Source organism: Carcharodon carcharias, chromosome 11 (genome assembly GCF_017639515.1).
Source record: "Carcharodon carcharias isolate sCarCar2 chromosome 11, sCarCar2.pri, whole genome shotgun sequence".
Lineage (NCBI taxonomy): Eukaryota > Metazoa > Chordata > Chondrichthyes > Lamniformes > Lamnidae > Carcharodon > Carcharodon carcharias.
In genome coordinates, this window is record NC_054477.1 from 128,665,155 (window position 1) to 128,684,365 (window position 19,211).

A 19,211-nucleotide genomic window follows, 5' to 3' on the forward strand; every position below is an offset into this window, starting at 1 on the left:
AGGGAACAGCAGCACTCAGAGGGGAAAATATTATTGAATGTACAATGATTCTTATTCTGGAGAAGATGTTTTTATTATTAAATGCAATTTATGTACTTAATTTGTGTCACACATCATATTAGATACTTTCTAACATTGCTATTTTCCTCCATAGAGAATAAAAAACATAAATGCAAATAACCCACAATAAATGCAATGTCCAAAATTGCAAATACTGAAAGCCTCAACACAATACATTCATTAAAGTACAACTTCTGAACAAACAATTGGATGGAAATAAATCATCAGATCAATAATTATTGCACAGAAACATAGAATCTAGAAGCAGGAGTAGGCCATTCAGCCTTCGAGCCTGCTCCACCATTCATTATAATCATGGCTGATCATCCAACTCAATAGCCTGCTCCTGCTTTCTCCACATACCCTTTGATACCTTTCGCCCCAAGAGCTATATCTAACTCCTTCTCGAAGGCACACAATGTTTTGGTCTCAACTACTTTCGGTGGTAACGAGTTCCACAGGCTCACCACTCTCTGGATTGAAGAACTAATTCAACTGCTGATATGAGTTTTATCACCAACCATGCCTCAGTTCTAAAAGTATATCCTCGGATACTTTGTGTGCAGGTAACGTTTATTACCCATTCCTTTCTTAATTTTTCTCTCGAATTCCAGAGCTGAATGGATTGATATAATGACCCAGAGTGCTTTATTTTTCTTGCTGGTTTTTCATTCAGATAAGATGCTAATGTGGTTTATTTTAATTCATTGTGTTGAAACACATCTGCTGTAATGAAGAATGAAGAAGACCTTTTTGCTAAGCAACAAATCACACATCTGCAGCTATTGATAGAATGCAAGGTGACTAACTAAGCTTTCATCCTCCTCCTGAGCTTCTTACCAGTGGTTGCAAACAAATTAAACTTAGAAAAAAGAAAATAATATATTATTTCCTCTTAGTTCTGCGGGACATAATGCATTGACACATGTAGAAGTTCAGACTTTGAGTATGTTTAAAGAGATTGACAAATATCTAAATATCAATGAAATGAAGGGATATGGGGATGGTATGGGAAAAAAGCACTGAAGTGGATGATCAGCCATGATTGCACTGAATAGCAGAGCAGACTTGATGGGCTGAATGGTCTACTCCTGCTCCTATGTTAAATTACAAGAGCAAGGTAAAGGGAAATACAAATGTCTTTTTTTTTTATTTTCTGCACAGGTCACCCTTTGTTGCAAATCTAATGCACAAAACAAGGATTGGTTTTCTCTCAATTGTGTGCCTGAAAGTGTGGAAGCAATGTTCCCTGTAAGGTGTGCATGCACGTGGCAGTACAGCAACTTGGAAGGTAATGTTCAGGCCACTCAAAAGCTATCACCTGCTAAAATACTATTTATTCACAAGGAAATCTTCTATAACATTCTTTACAGGAAGTCTGAGGCTGGAACATGGACTATACTTCTGAAAGCAGTACTCAAGTATTTCCTGTATTATCCAGGAGATTGCTGTCCCATGCAAATTCTTCAGGCAAATTACAAGTCAGTAAATTTCAATTTGCAGGTCAGTGACTGGCGGGGCCAATTTCCACCTCTTCCACTTGAGGAAAAATGACTTGTTTAGATTGGCTGCCTGTCTTACACACCGGCTGATTTTACTTTCAATTGACTGCAGTTGGTACATCACTTAGCCATTTTTGGTGATCAAGGAAAAGGTATACTGCAACACTTTCTGTGCTTCCTTTAAAAAAAATTGCCACATAACCAATGTAATTATTATGAATTATTCAAAATGATGTATCATTTGTTCTTACCAATGAAAAGGTTCCACTCCGTGTCCAAATCGGCCTGATTGGCCAGGCAGCCCTTCATTACATTAAGACAGTAGTTGTTGCAAGGTTTCACAGTGGGGAGTCCATGGCAGTAAGGACAATACATCATCTTCATTAGTGCACGAATGCACCCTAGTGTTGGAATGACCTATTGAATTAAAGAAAGAAAATTAATTTCCTTGTCAACAACTCATGTTTTCTATGAGAAAGGCTGCAAGAAGTGATGCAGAAATGTCAGCTGACATCAGGCAGAAGTCCACCTGCTGATTTCTAAAAGGGCTAATCAATTCACACCAATTAATTCCATTTTATGAAGGGCTTTCTGCTTACAAGACTGCACAATAACTTAGCTTCTACAAAGGATAATACTCCGTGCAGGGAATATAACACTAATGAGTTTATATTTTGCAAAAGGCAATAGACCTTTATTTCAATCTATATGCATGAATTTAAAACTTAAAAAGACAAGAAAATGAAGAAATCTCACAATAAATTCCACTATCCTGGAAAAGAGAATAAATGGAAAGCATTTTGAAAACTGCTTATTATTTGAACAAGGTGAGAAGAAATGTGCACATTGGTTTGCAAGGTTCATTAAATAGAAAATATTGAGCTGCAAATGCAACCACAGTTTTCTTTACTTTGAGTTTTTTTCAGCATTTACTAGAGTTAGAAATAATGTTTTTGCCTTAGCAACAAAGTGATGCTGATTGTGGGTAACAGGAAGTCACCTAGCTTCAGGTATAAAAACCTACAATAAAGGTAATAATAAAGGAAAGCAGATGATGTTTTTAAAACATCTCTTAAAGCTTCTCTCGATGTCAAGTGACATGTTATGATACCGGAGATAAAGGGTTAAGTTATGAATGCAGGCTGAATCAACTTTGTTTGTATTCCCTTGAGTTTAAATGATTGAGAGTTGATCGAATCACATGGATTGGACTAAAGGTTCAGCACATTCTGTCACTGCACTGATGGACCTTCATTTTACATCTCAAGTCCACTTTTCTACTTGCACGAAAAGGTAATTTAATGTCGGGGCAATAGGTTTCAACTAGATTAAGAGACACAAATCAGAGGCCTTTCCTTGCAGGAGGCTACCCTTAACATGCTGTCATACAATGGGATGGATGGACATGAGAAAGGTAAAATAGAAGAACTACCCCAAGTTGAGGCCTATCATCATCTCCTCTCCTGCTGTTATGTAATTGTTCTCCTTCTTACTCACTTTCACACAGGCCACTACAAACATTACACACAGAATCTTACAATTTAAACTTTGTTTGATGATGTGTCATGGATCCAGCAATTTAATGTTTGTCTGTCTTCTGTCACGCTAGGCACAGAAAAGCAGTCTGCACCTGTCACATCCCCTCACCAAAGTTTGCAAGTATCAACACAGTTGATGCAATGAGTTCTTATCTGATTACTCTGTGGGCCTCTAAAGCATCCAATATAAATGCCATGACTTCTTGAAGACCTCTGTAAGAACCACTGATATCAGTGAGATTCCTCAGTAGCTTTCAGATTTAGTAAGATTCCTCTTCTTGTCAATAGAAACCTTAAATGGTTTCTGGAATGCCACAAATAATATCATATTCATTAGCAGTTGCAAGGTGAGTCGGTGATTTCTGACACTATTCTCTAACAGTATTGCCTTTTCTACTTCTGTATCTGCAGCAGCGTACAGAAACGCTAATGGGTGGTATGTATGTATCATACATTTTATATTTGATACATTTTACATCACTTATTCTCTCCAGTAAAATTTACATGATCATTGTCTGCTCTCCAGTAAAATTTACATGATCATTGTCTGTAACATATTGCCCTTTGAGAGGTAGATTGTGGAGACTAACTATGTAAATTGTACACACAACATTTCATGACAAACCAACATGGAAGCTGTATGATTTTTAATAGAAAACATTGGCATTCTTTTGCAAATACTGCCCGAATGAAACTAACAGTTGGTATCTATGAGGATTATAGTATAACATGAAGAACAATTCTTTTATTTTGATACTTGCTGATAGATACCAATCACAAGACAGCCTGCAACTCGTGTGATATGTATGCACAAACTCCAGATATTTGCAGAAGAAAATCCATGATTTTCAGAGGCAATCTCAGAACAAGACCAAATGAAAGTCTGAATTTTGCCAGCAAATTCTGACACATTTTAGTGAACATTTATGGGTAGGCAATGCATTTGCCCACTGAAGGCCTAGTGTACCTTAACAGACGCAAACTTGGCTATTCATTAATATTAATTAAAGCACTCAGCTAAGGCAAAACTAGCTGTATCAGAGTGAGAAAGTTAAAGAATGGCTTCCATTCAGAGAAGGCTACCAGTTTTGGTTTCTGCAAATGAAATTGTAGCTGTAAGGCAGGCTGCTATAGTACAAAAAGTGCAATACAAAACAATAAGACGTTTATAGCTAACAGACCAGTGCAAATGTAGATGATACTATGTACTAAGTCAAAAAAAAACAAACTTCCCAACCTGCACTGAAAATTTTAACAAACCTCTGAATGTTGTAATTTCTTACTTTTAAAAATTCTTACTTATTTGGAAAACAGAAGTGCATGGCATTAAATGGTTTGTGATAAATTATTTCATTCTTAGTTGGGCTGCATCAAGTTGAACTGCCTCAGTGCTCCTGTGTTAAAATAAAGCCAAATGTCTCACTGCAGCATCAAAATCAATGACACTGCCTCTAAAGTGGAACATCATCAAGTGGTGGGTTTAGGATGGATTGTATTCGACTACAATGCTCCCAATGATTGAATATCTATTACAATTCCTGCCTGGGCTTACACATGAGGAATGGCTATTGAGGAAAGTGCCCAAGGGCAACCAGTATCCATGAAAGAGTGAGGCCTTCAGAATTAAAAGAGAGTCAAGGGGATGAGAGTAAACTGGCAAACAAAAGGCAAGTGACTTTCTCACAGACTTCTGCCTTTACTACTTTATGACAGTGGCAGACTATTTATAGACATGGTTCAATTCTAATAAATAATCTTGAATGCATGGCTAGCCCTCAGTGTCCATAGACAAGGTTATCTGAGGCATCTGTTAACTGAAGGCAGCTTAAAAGGCATGATAATCAGGTTTAAGTTCACAACACACACTGTCAAAAAAAATCAGGCTTCAAAGAAGGATCTGATTTCAGATCAACCTTTGAGGATTAATACTTTGGGGCTAAAAGCAAAAGTGACAGGTTTACAATTTCATTTCTTTCAAAAAATGTGAGAAGTATGGACCCACCGAGTTGCTTTTTGGCTCATTCCACTTTGTTAGTTTCAGCAGTGGAAACAAAATATCAGGTATATGATATGGCACAAAATATAGCTATGTCAAGATATTTCAGACCGGGAAAGGCTTAAAAGAACAAGCTATGGGAATCCATTTTAGCAGGTGTTCACATGTTCCATGGTATGCAGATGGAACTTATGTTCCCTTACACATTTAACTGGGGACCCAATTGGTCTCTCAAGTCGATATAAAATTTCCCACAGCCCTATTTTGAAGACGAGCAGAGAATTCCCCCCAATATCCTGGCCAATATTTATTCCTAAACCAACATCACAAAAGAACAGATTATCTGGTCAATTTTCCATTCCTGCTTGTTGGGAGCTTGCTTTGTGAAATCAGCTGCTCCTTTCCTACATTACAACAGTGACTACGTATTTTCATTCACTGTGAAACACTTTAGGAAGCCTGAAGTTATAAATGACGCTATATAAATGCAAGTCTTTCTTTCCTTTTTGGAGATTCCACTGTGTTTAACAGACAGGCCTCTCTTGCCTGTTTAATGTGCTTCCTGTTGCCTAACCAACATTAATAGAGCTTCAGTGTTCCTATCTGATATTAATTTTGCACTCTGAGGATTCGGGAAATCCTAGTGGAGTTGAAGCAAGGACAATGTCACATGCTATCTGCAAATGTTATTTTTTTACTACTGAAAAAGGAGACATGGGCCCAGATTTTCGCCATAATGGAGAGGCTCTTCATTGTGGCAAAATGGCGGATGAGCCCGGAAATCCTAAGTACCACGCCAGAACACAGTACTTCCTATTTTCAGGATGTAGGACTGGAATCAGGCCAGGGTTCACACATGCATGGTTTATGGAGGCAGCTGGCCATTTAAATCACCAGCTGCCTCCACTGAAGTAGGATTTTGGTAGGCCAGGAGTCTGAAACCCAGAATGTGCAGATTAGACCAGGTAGGAGCTGGTCTGAACTTGGTGGATTCTTTTGGAAAGCCAGGGTACTCCTTTGGAGAAGTAAGGTACCATTTTGGGTGAGGTAAAGCACCTTTTAGCAGAGGGAAGACACCCCTTGGGATTGGTAAAAATAAACATCAGTGTGTGTAAAAATGTATGAACTCATTGGAACTGACAAAGCCGTCAAATAACTGTCAAAGCTGTCAAAGAACTGTCAATTTTTCCAAAAATATCAAACTATCAAAGGATACTAGGTGAGTTGGCATGGTGTGGTAAGGGCAAAGGATGGTGAGTAGATCATGGATTGGTGTGAATTGACAATATGTGGGCATAAGGGTACAAAAGACCAAGGGGATGTGGGGGAATAGGGTGCATGAGAGGCCATGGGGCTGGGTAGAGGGGCATGGGTTGAGATGGGGCGGATGAGGGGCCATGGGCGGGGTTGTGGGGGATGTTGGGATGGATGGAGCATGGGGAGTATGTGGGAGGTAAGGAATGGGGTGAGGGCTGTCTTTTGTTTCAATCTTGCTATTGGAGTTAACATAGTGATAGAGCACAGAAGCAGGCTTTCCTTCCAGCTTGCCTCCTCACCCAGTATCCTCCATGCTGGTTCTGGGGGCAGCAGGCCAGACTCCTAATCCAGTTCGCCCTCCTGAATGAAAATCAGAACTGCAGGTGGCCATTTTTAAAGGTCAGGTTCATAGAGTCAGGAGTTCTCCCATCTCTGTGCTCCCAATCCAGGAGAAAAAACAGGGCCATGCTGTCAAAGGTTTTTGTTTTGCACTCATCAAGGCAGATGCAAGAGTGCCAAATTTCACAGAGAGGAACAATTTGTACTGCATGAGAAAAGGATGCTGACCGGCTGGCAAGTTGATTCTGATTGGCTGAAGTATCACACTAGACAACATTGTCCTCCACACTTTTGTTTAATTCAAAAAAAGGTGCAATGCCTGGATATGTTCCTTTTGCCTGCAAAGAACAGATCCCTGCATATGAATTTGTGTAACTTCTAGTGCAAGTGAGCCACACGGCGAGCCTGACTGATAATCTTAAATTGGTTGTTATTATAATGCTTAGCACACACAGGACTGCTCAGCAAGTGCTGTCCAATTGTGAAATTTTTATTAGCACATGAGCACAAGAGAGGCTAGGTTAGCTGGGCTTGAATTAGAACCCAATCTCAGGGAATTAAAAGGAATTATAGGGTGCTGTTCAGGGTATCAAAGATGCATGCCTTTGATAAGAGAAAATGGGAATTGGAGGATTCATGAAGAACATCATTGCATGACGCCATGCTGATATCAGAAGTGTAAGGGAAATTAGAAGGGTCATTAGTACCTTGAAGTGAGAGAAGACATAAATGAACAGGTGGACGGAGGGGGTAAAGAGTAATGTTGATACATTGTTTATCATGTTCATTGGCTATCAATTTCCTCAATGATTTAGAAACAAAGATTCAAATAATACTGCAGCGCCTTGGGGTAAATGCTATGGAGCTCCAGCTGGAAGTTTGATTTAAAAACCTGAAACCCCACTAACAGTGAAAGATCCAGGACATTTTGGTGCCACTCATTATTAAATCAGATGAAAGGCAGGCATCTGAAGACATTAAACAAATGTCACATCATGCTCCTGTTGTGGATTTGAGTGTTGGTCTAACAAGTGTGATAGCTGAAGGAATCTCTGGAATGTTTATACTTAATATCTTCCAAAAGCTAGGTCAGTTTTATTCCAGCAACTTTATAGAACCTAAATTTGAAAAAAGTATAAATAAAGGTCAATGCGCTTTTCTATTCTAAATGCACAATGGGAAAGACCAGTTGTATGAAATTTTGATTTCAAAATGAGGCATCTGGCAATCCTAGGGAGAAACTGAATCAGTGAATTAAACTTTAATAACTTGAAGGTTCCTGCTGCTGATGAACTTTGAGGTTACTTTGAGCAGAAATATCAACATCCTGCAATAGAGAAGATACTAGACACATTTTTAAAAATCACATACCAGTATATGGCTTGATCACTCTAGATAATACCCTGCAGGAAGTGCTTAAAAATTCTTCTACCTTGGTTCCAACCTGATTGATCATCTGTCTTTTATGCAGAACTTGATACACGCACAGTAAAAGCAGCTAACACCTTTGGCCAATTCACGAAACGTGCATGGAATAACATCAAACTGTCTCGTCGGACTAAGATGCTGGTTTATGAAGTCTGTGTTCTGCAGCAACTTGATGAATGGCTGTGAAACATGGATGCCTCACAGCTATCGAGAAAAGGAGCTCAGCAACGTTCATCTTCACTGTTTGTGACACATTCCGGGTATCTCATGAAAAGAAAAGATTATGAATGTGGCAGTCCTGTCAAAGGGAAATCTCCCAAGTGGTGCTCATCAAGCAGTGGTGAATTCACTGGCTCTGGCATGTTCACTGGAAGGAAGAAGGGCATATACCCAAAGATTTTCTATATGCTGATGTAGCCAGAGTTAGAAAACCAGTAGAATGCGCAAAGTTCCACGTCAAAGGCTTGCAAGCATGACATGAAAGCCCTAAACATTGATTTTTCACATCTGGGAGACACTAGCCAATGGCAAAGAGAAATGGCAACATCACCAAGTGCCACCATGTCAAAGAGTGGCTATAGCGGCTTGGCAACAGGCACCAACACCAAACAAAAACACCCAACAATGACATCTAATAACCACACCATATGCAGCACTTATGGCAGAACCTAACTCTCACAGATTGGTCTCTACAGCCATCAGAAGTGCACCATATGAAGCCAACACACCACCCACCCCTCAATGGATTTTCTGCATGTCCGTTGTAGTTGAAGGATGCTGATGACAGCCATTATCTGTAAGACATTCTTGTCACTGATATGGTATGTTAAAAGTGATATGGAGCAAGTTGGAGAATTGCCTATGTGGAAGATTAGCATAAATAATCATGAAGAGGCAGTGGCATTGTGGTGTTGTTACTACACTAGTATTCCAGAGACCCAGAGTAATGCAATGGGGACCTGGGTTCATACCCCACCACAGCAGATGGTGAAATTTAAATTCAATAAAAATCTGGCATTAAAAGTCTGACGATGACCATGAAACCATTGTCGATTGTCATAAAAAGCCACCTGGTTCACTAATGTCCTTTAGGGAAGGAAATCTGCTGTCCTTACCTGGTCTGGCCTACATGTGACAATAAACCCACAGCAATGTAGTTGACTCTTAAATGCCCTCTGAACAAGGGCAATTAGGGATGGGCAATAAATGCTGCCTAGCCAGCAATGCCCACTTCCCATAAACGAATAAATAAAAAACCTCCAAATAGCAGCCTTAGCAATTGTGGTTGAGAGTCAGCCAGTGACTGAGTTGAGGCTGCTGCAAAAAGAGAACCATATGACAGGATTCATCTGGCAGTAAACTTCGCTATTTTAGCCAGCTGAAGATCCCTCTTCGGAGCAGTGGCTGAAGCTTTGTGCCAACTGGCACAATTCAGGTACTGATTTGTGAGTGAAGAAAGACTTCTCAGATTTGCTGAGCATCTGCAAACAAAGAGACAAAAGTACCCATGGGAAGGGGCTAAAGGCACCCACTCCCCCTCTTTAATCTGGCATTCCTGATCCTGGAATCGCATAGCAAAAAAATAAAGATAGGAGCAGAGCTTGATTTTTGAAGGACTTTGACAGGGAGAGTTTCTCCCAGCTCATCAAAGCTGGGCAATGTCTTATGACCTTTTCTCCCCCCAGCTTACTTTATTAGTTAATCGTTTCACCTTGTTACCCAACCACCACTTTTTAATTTACTTAATCTTTGGTATTGCTGAAAAACGAGACACGTCTCAGCTTTTTGTCTTGCACTCATAAGGACATTTACAAGAATAGCAAGATAAGGGGAGAACAATTTATATTATATGTGAACAGAGTGCTAATTGGTTGGCAAATGGCATTGCCATAGAGAATGCACCACTGATGGTGACTGACAGTTAACTATGGCTGGTTCTGCACAGCATGAATTAGCCAAATGGATGGCCAAATTGTTACAACCAATTTTGACCAAGTTTTCCACATACACGGTGAAGGATTCCTTCACATTTGCAAGGACCACACAGGACTTGCATATCAATAGCAATGCTATGTCCATGTGTTCATTTGACATTACTAGCCTATTCAGCAATGTTCTACCTAAGGAAGCCATAGATACTTGCGCTGCAGAACTATATCGTGGTGATCTAGACCTGCCAACATTGCGTGAATCATTAGTCATCGAACTTATGAATTCGGCAACTCTTGCAGTTGAGTTCAGTTTTAATGACACCATGTATGCCCAAATAGATCCCAAAATGGGATCCCCTCGAGGCCCAGCTCTCACAAACCTCTTTGTTGGGTTCCAGGAAAACATGTCTTCGATTGCCTTCGTAAATCAAAGTATCAAAGTATTGAGTGTAGGAGTTGGGATGTTATGGTGAGGTTGTATAAGACATTGGTGGGGCCAACTTTGGAGTATTGGTGTGCAGTTCTGGTCGCCTAACTACAGGAAGGATATCAGTAAGATTGAGAGAGTGCAGAGAGGATTTACTAGGATGTTGCTGGGTCTTAAGGAGTTGAGTTACAGGGAAGGATTAAACAGGTTAGGACTTTATTCCTTGGAGCGTAGCAGAATGAGGGGAGATATGCTAGAAGTTTACAAAATTATGAGGGGTATAGACAGAGTAAGTGCAAGTAGGCTGTTTCCACTTAGATTAGGAGAAATAAACATGAGAGGACATGGCTTTAGGGTGAAAGGGGAAAGGTTTAGGGGGAACATTAGGGGGAACTTCTTCACTCAGAGAGTGGTGAGAGTGTGGAACGAGCTACCATCTGACGTGGTAAATGCGGGCTCAATCTTAAGTTTTAAGAATAAATTAGATAGATACATGGATGGGAGAGGTTTGGAGGGTAATGGACTAGGTGCAGGTCAATGGGACTGGTGTAATAATATTTCGGCACAGACTGGAAGGGCCGAATGGCCTGTTTTCTGTGCTGTAGTGTTCTATGGTTCTATGGTTTTATGAATGCCGTCTAACCTCCTACCCCGTGTATATTTCTGATATGTTGATGATACGTTTGCTATACTTAAATCTGAAGCTGCATGTAACAATTTTCATACATGTCTTAATGGGCTCCGTGCTGCGCTTGAATTCACCTCTGAAATGGAGCAGTCAAAGGAACTTCCCCTTCCTTGTTGTTCTAGTTGGCAAATCTGCCAGGGGATTCTCTACCACGGTCTACCACAAACCTACCTTCACTGGTCAATATACGCGTTGGGCTCCTAACAATTCCACATGACATAAGATTGGTCTCATTGGCAATCTTGTAAAGAGGGCCTGAGCCATTTGTTCACCATGCAAGCTTGATGCTGAAATAGGGTGCATCATCGGCATCCTGCAGGATAATAGTTACCCTGATGAGGTCATTTTGCACTGTATATCATGCAAACTCATGAAAGGGCCAATGGCCATCACTTTCAGCCCTGAAAAGTGTCCGGTCTACCTCAGATTACCCTGGAAGGACAGGATATCTCAAAAATTTGAGCAACAGGTGGAGCTATTATGCAGTAGCCACACGAGTGGTATTTGCTACTAACAGGTTGTTGCAGTCAAGCCAAAAAGATGTTCTGCCTAACACACAAATGAGTAATGTAGTGTATGAATCCCAGTACCAGTGTGATGCTAGGTATGTGGGCCATACGACCCAAAGATTGACGGATCATATCAAACAGCATGTCCCAGCCGCTGTTTGCAATGGGCAGGATACAGACCATATTCAACAAGCCCGTGCTTGCAAAACTCAAAGTACACTGTCCAACATTAGATGTGATTCTGCGATTGGACAACATTTGCTAAATAGTTCTTACTGTGCTCAGAATTATGCTGACAACCAATTTAAGATTGTCAGTTGGGCTCATAGTGTGTCACATTTGCATGTACTGGAAGCTACATATATTAATACACAGGGCCCTGTTCTTTGCAGACAGAAATAATATGAATGTATATTGCGCCTATTTCAGTTAAGCAAAATAAGTGACAGCCATTTGCTGCTTCAATCCTCAGGACAATGCCTTGACTGATTAGGGTCAAGCTGCAAGGCTTAAATTTCAAACAATGCTTGGCAGTTAACTGTCAGTCACCATCAGCAGTGCATTCTCCATGGCAATGCCACTTGCCAACCAATCAGCACTCTTCACATACGGTATAAACTGTTGTTTTCCCCCTTATATTGGTATCCATGCAAATGTCCTAATGTTTTATTTCAATAATGCACACATTACATTTGTACATAAAGGGAATAATGAGCTTAGACATGTCTCTTTTTTCAGTAATACTCAAGTTCTGTACTACTAAATGACTTTACTTAATCTTTCAATTTATTTTGTCAACCTCAGTGATGTCAAAGACGCTGCTTTCACTTTGGTTTCTCAATGATAAAGAACGTAAGCCACACTATGCATGTTCACATAAGTAGCTTAAATAAATAAATAAATGTTGTACTTCTGCTTAAATGTTGATTGATTCATTGCTGCTAAGGTTGCAATGTTGCCATATATTTTTCACAGTCATACACAAAATGGCAAGGGGCACAATGACCAATTCATTTGGTTGACAATCGTCTCACCAATTACATTAGCTATTACAAGTTTATTAGTGGTGCTTAGTTGTAACAAAATCGACAAAGGAATACAAAGGAAAGCACATAGTTAAAACTTGCTGGTATAACATGTGCTCTGGGGTGTGAAATTTCCCTGGTGACCCAGTGTGGTCTCGCTGCAGCAGAATGTTCAAAGTCAATTGTTCCAAGATATGAGTTTGTCCCAAAACACTCCAATATGCCATTAACTTTATTTTTTCACTTACAATCCCCCCAAAAAATTGTGATAAGAATTCTTCTTTCCTACAGTAAATGAAGTTAAACTTATACTGCATGTAACATGACCACAGTGTGACAGAAGGATTTATTATGATGATCCACAAAGTAAGCCAAAGGATGTGGTTTCTCTTAACTGTCTTTATTGTATTATGTTGCAGTTGACCCCTCTGTCTCCACTCTTCTCCCTCTAGTTTCCTTGTTTTATTTCAATAATGCACACATTACATTTGTACATAAAGGGACTAAATTAGACTTGTCCCAAAATCGGCACGGGGATGGTGATGTGCAATTATCCCAAGCGCATTAGAAGTGACACAGTCAGCATGCAAATTTCATGCTGCTTGCTCATTATAACGATAGTGCTGTGCAGCTGAACACATCAGCAGGGGAACCAAGTCCTTGTGAGGCTTGCATCACTTAAAGCAAGCCTGCAGTACTTAAAGTCAACCTTCACCTCTTAAGGTGCCTTCTTGCTGCAGCGGGAGTTGAAAATCTTTGGGCAAGATTTGAAGATCGGGAGGATGCTACACTGGAATCACTGTTGCAGAAGGCCAGAGTTTGCTTCCCCCAGAAACTCCTCCAGGAAAGTGATCAACAGGCAGTAGGGGCAGCTGGCCATGGTGGTTAATGCCACCAGGCTGGCACCAAGAACCTGGATACAGTGTTATAAAAAGTTTAATGACAACAGACAAGAGCTCATGCTAAGCAAATGCATCCTCACATGCCAAATCCTACCAACTGTACCACTAGTCTCTCACATTGCTCTATTCACCACATCCGTTTCATTCACATTCCTCACATTTGTATGCTTCACCTCACCCTCACAAACATAGCTATGATGAAAACCACACACTCACATCTCACAACTGCTAGCTATTTAGTGTGGCAGGCACATCAGCCAAACAAATGGCACCACACCCAGTGACACACTTTGTCTCTTTTGTAGGACAAGGCAGCCCATAATAATAGCAGCAGCATGTAACTGATGGATGACAGGCACAACTGCCTGTCCTCATCCTCCAGGAGGAGATGCTGCTGGAAATAATTGGAGTGGCTATTACAGACCAGTGGCATCTCTGAAGTGTCAGCGTGGGAGACAAAATAGTCCTACTTATTTCACCTCTTCAAATTCCCTTCACCTTCATCCCACAATCTGTTATGATTTACACGCTCCAGATAGTGTAACTATGCTCCTCCCCACATTTCCCTCAACCCAAACCTGCTCTTATGCATTTATGCTTCCAAATAACCAAAAACTGTCACCTGGCCAGGCAGTGAGGCCTGAGGCTGAATGCTTAGAAGGAGAAAAGCTGAGGAGGAAGAAATGTTGTCACTCAATCTGGCATTCACAGCTACTAGTTCAGATATTGCACTGTGGGTAGTTTAAAGGGTAGTGGAGAGGTAGAATCTGCACATGGTGAGCCAGCAGGCATGAGTGGGTTACAGCTGGCCAGGGAACCAGTGGGTGCCAATGCCCCAGAGGATGAGATCACACATGAGTTCTGCTGCAAAGAACTCGAATGTGGATTTCAATGGGGCAGCATGCGGAAAATGGCAGATTGGCATCCACACAGGAAGGCTTGGTGCATTGGCAGGCCTGCCAGAGAACCTGTTGCTTCTGTCAAGGAGCATAGAGGAGTCCAGCTCCAACTTGGCAGGGGGCTTCACACAGAGCTTGGAGCTCATCCTTTCAGTGTGGATGCGGTGGCCAATTCCATGACAGCACTTGTATTAACTCCAATAATTGTATATAAGGGAAGAATGAGTATGAAGCTGGTCTTTTGCCTCAATCTGGTTTATTCTTCAGCCAGCTCAACAGAGTGACAGATTCCCTGTTCCTTTCCCGCTTAAGTGTTACAGCTATACCTATTTATGGGTAAGCCAATGTCCATCACCTGTTTTGACAACGCAATTGTCTTAACAATGTAATTGCTATACAATGTAATTCCCAGTCAACAAGATGATTGTTATTGGACCTTGGCAATGTAATTGCTGATGCATTGACACTTGTGGACTGTGATGCAGTGCCTGATGGTCAATGTCTCAGCTTCCATTGATGCACAAATGGGCTGGCACAGGATGAATGCATCATGACTGCTGTCAGAATAGCAGGTATTCACCTGCAGGAGGTGCATACCAACTGCAATTTAAATGAGTGCTATCTTTTGCGATTTCAGTACATACAAGAACACAAAAAACAGGAGCAGGAGTAGGCCATATGGTATGTTGAGCCTGCTTTGCCATTCAATGCAATCATAGCTGATATTGGGCTTCAACTGCATTTTCCTGCCTGCTTCCCATATCCCACATCTCAGCATTGAGGTGTAGCATACACAGATCAATATGTGTGTAGGTTATGGCACCCTGCACCATGGGGAAGGCCACTATCCTGGCCAAGCCACATGCATGCTGCTCTGCTTCTCAATGTTTAAATGGAAGACAATGAAGTACCCTCTTCTGGTGTCTCTGTGACCCCTAGATGCAGCGATGGACAGTGACCCTCAAGATGTTTGCCATGTTGCCTGGAAGGATCTGCTGACAGAAATATTCAGGGCCACGGTCATCTTGGTGATTACTGGGTCTGCAGGTCTGATTCTAAGAGATAGCACCAATTTGTAAGTACCTCCTTGGGGAACTGCAGCTGCTGAACACACTGCTCCTGGCTTAGGTGCTGGTAGGAGAACTGCACCCTGAACACCCTTGGTGGGTAAGGTCTCTTGTTGAGAGCCCTTCTCCCTCTCCTTTACTTCCCTCTGTGAGTAGCTTGTCTTCTTTGCTGCCTTTGTTCCATCTCCTTCTGATGCTGCAACTATATCTGGAATTGTAACTATATTCCCCATAACTGGGAGAAAGTATTGTACTCAGAGTCCATTTAGTAGCAATGAAAATCTACCCAATGCCAGCATCACTCCCACCAGATTTTACCACCTTTTCTGAAGCCCTTCAAAAACCCAGTACTTCTACAAATTCTGCATGAGCCAGTATATATTAATAAGGAACTAACTTGCAAGTTGGATGATGATGCCTTTAAGTAGTGCTGATGTGCAGTTCCATGTGTTGTTGAATACCTTTTTTAGATATGCATGTTTTCGAGAGGGTGATAACTAGAGTGGAGAGATTAAAAGTGGCAGGTTGTGCTTCAAGTCAGCTTTAGATGCCAACTGACATCACAATCTTCCCACTTTGCATGCTTCCAGCACATGTGGGTAATGCACTACTGCCTGCAACAAGATGGTGTTCAGTGTGGGCTGCATCAGAAAGTGTCAGGAGTGGTGTGGTGAGTAAAAGCAATAACATCAGGAAAGGTTTGGATTATTGGTGTTAATTTTTTGCAGTCAGCTTTATCTTTTGTTCTGAAAGTAATTTAAATAGCATTAATTATGGACTGATTCCATGAATCATTACCACATTTGCTTGCAAACATTAATAATTTATTTGTTACATGGTTTGGCACTAGCTGTCATGCAAATTTCTATTTTTTTTTGCACACTGAAACAAACAATATTGAAAGCAACCATTTTCAATACTAAGGGACATTTGTCAGAATACACTCAATCAAACTCCTCTTGCTATGTACAGTCTTTTCATTGGTCTGTTAACTTTAATCCTACTGCAGCCCATGTGAAAACCATTAAGCTAAGTTACAAAATCGTCAGAATGAAATGCCTGTCAATCAATTACTGACATTAACAGGAGACTATCACTCTGGGAGGGAGGACTTTCAATGTTAAACCTGTCAGGAAAGATGACTCAACATGGTTTCATTCCAATAGGTTCACAAGTGTTGTTGTATTCAGTTCTAAGTTTTTAATACATTTCATTGATGGGATTGCTAACCAAGGGCAGAAAAGGTACAATTCAAGTTCAGAACAATAACTTAATCCACTGGATCTCCTCTCAGAAAGAGGCGTAGACTAGAGGCTAGTTTAAGGATTAGACTAGACATAAAGCCATGACTAGGCTAGATCCGAGAATATAGACCAAACCAGTCCTGAGACTATGGATCAGACTAGCGGCAAAATGATGCAACACCTCTAAAGCTGTGGTTAGGGCACAACTAGGATATTGCATCCAGATCTGGTCACCAGACTTTAGAAAGGATGTGTGGGGCTTTGAGATGGTGCGGAGGAGACTCAACAGAATGGTTCCAAGAATGAGAGAATTTAGCTGCATTTTTAACTACATAGTTAGGTTGGAAAAATTGGGGTTGGTCACCTTGTTGAGGTAAAGGGGGAATCTGATAGAGGTGTACAAGATTATGACAAGTTCAGATAAGGTAGACAAAGAAAAGCTGTTCCCATCAGCAGATGGTACAAGGTCTAGGGTACACAGATTTAAGCATTTGAGCAAGAGATGCAAAAGGAATGTGAGGAAGAACTGTTTTTATGCAGTGAGTGGTAATGACCTGGAACTTGCTGCTTAAGAGGGTAGTGGAAGTGGGATTGATCAATGATTTCAAAAGGAAATTGGATGAGCACTTGAGGGAAATAAACTTGCAGGGCCAAGCAGAATGGGAATATCCAGATTGCTTTACAGATAGCCAGAATGGACTCAATGGGCTGAATGGACTCTTTCTATGCTGTTATGGCTTGATGAAATACTCATGGATCAGACTAGATTTGAGACCATGGGCTGAATCTTCGGCTCGGCAAGCGGGGTGGGCCCACTCGCTGAGGTGCAAAAGAACGCAGGATGACGTCAGGCATGCGTCACGATGTCACTGCGCATCATTTAGATTTTCAGTTTGGCAGGTGCGCAGCCAACTTGGCTGCATGCCCGCTGAATTGTCAAAGGCCTGTTAAGGCCATTAATAACTAATTAAGCCTATTGAGAAAGCCACCCATCCAACCTTAAGGTTGGTGGGCAGGCGAGGAGCCCAGGTGGCCTTTGCATTTTTCATGAAACCTTATTCATGGGCAGGATGAGGTTTCATGAACGGTTTATAAATTAAATAAATATTTTCATTAAAGTTCATTGATATGTTCCAGCTCATGTGACACTGTCACATGTGGGGACATGTCTTAAATTTCATTCTTGTTGTTAAAATTTTTAAAACTTAACACATCTGCCTGAGGCACTCCTGACTCAGAGAAGCACCCCCCCCCCACCCTTCCCTGCACAGGGAGCGCACACTGCTTCCGGGTGCGCGTCACGCTGGGCGGGCCTTAATTGGCCCGCCCATGTAAAATAGCGGCGCAGACCCAATTGGGGGCGTCAATCTGGTCCGCGCCCGCCCCTGCACAACCCCCCCACCGATGGGTGGAAAATTTTACCCATGGAAACACTTAAACTGAGCACTCACTCATTTTTACTCTTTATATAGGAGCAGTTGCTGTATAACAGAAAGGGAATGCAAGAATTGTGGAGAGGGGTGGGGTGGGTGGGGGAAGGGGGGGTTACCTGCCACTCTACAGACACTGTCAATGGAAGAGGCTGCCATCGATATCATGGAAGAGAGAGCGGGCACAAAGCATTGAAAATAGTCAGCTGGAAACTTTGCATAACAAATTGATCAAATATGTTCACTTTCTCTTTCTTGAATTAACAGTCATACAATCACTCTCATGCATGTGTGCACAAACACACATAGCTGCAGCTGCCTTGATCTGTTATTGCTTTTCCTTGCCATTATGCGCTAAGTTCTTTTTCTAGATCTTTCACATAACTCGGGTCCTTTCACCACACAAACCACCTGCTGTGGTGTACACAGTGAATTAGAGGGTCTTGCCCTGAGGGCACCACTGAATGCAAGTGCAGGTGCAAAGGACAGTCCAGAAAACTTCTTGTCAAAGAACAGAGATGCAGGCTTTGGATGCCTGTTATTTAAAAGAAAAAATGCTGCCTGTCCAACCACGGCGCATCTAGCCATCCCAGTGGATGTTGGAGTTGGGACCTTCATGCAGAAATCTGCATCTTGCAAGGATGCTCATACTGAGTTTGGGCTCAATCAACAACTGGACATCAGTGAGAGACAGAATGGATGGGAACCTCAATTGAATTATAGATTCTGATTTCTACAGATCAGTTGGAGAACTGAAACACAGCCATGTTGTGAGGAGGCAATTGTCCAATGGGAATGGAATGTACTTCTCTCCCTCTGGGTGCAGAGAAGTGTGAGGTGATCCATTTTGGCAGGAAGAATATGGAGAGACTGCTTAAAATAAAGAGAGAAACTCTAAAGGAGGTGCAGGAATAGAGGGACCTCAGTGTAAATGTACATAAGTCATTGAAGATGGCAGGGCACGTTGAG

General features: G+C 41.4%; 1 protein-coding gene across 1 annotated transcript in view; it reads right to left on the reverse strand.

Annotated features, from left to right (window-relative positions):
* The window catches only part of LOC121284092 (glypican-6-like), a 1,135,979-nt gene that overhangs the window by 308,655 nt on the left and 808,113 nt on the right, over window positions 1-19,211 (reverse strand). Inside the window, exon 4 of the mRNA XM_041199159.1 lies at window positions 1,814-1,979. Coding sequence (XP_041055093.1) covers window positions 1,814-1,979 — 166 coding nt within the window. The remainder of the gene's footprint in view (window positions 1-1,813; window positions 1,980-19,211) is intronic.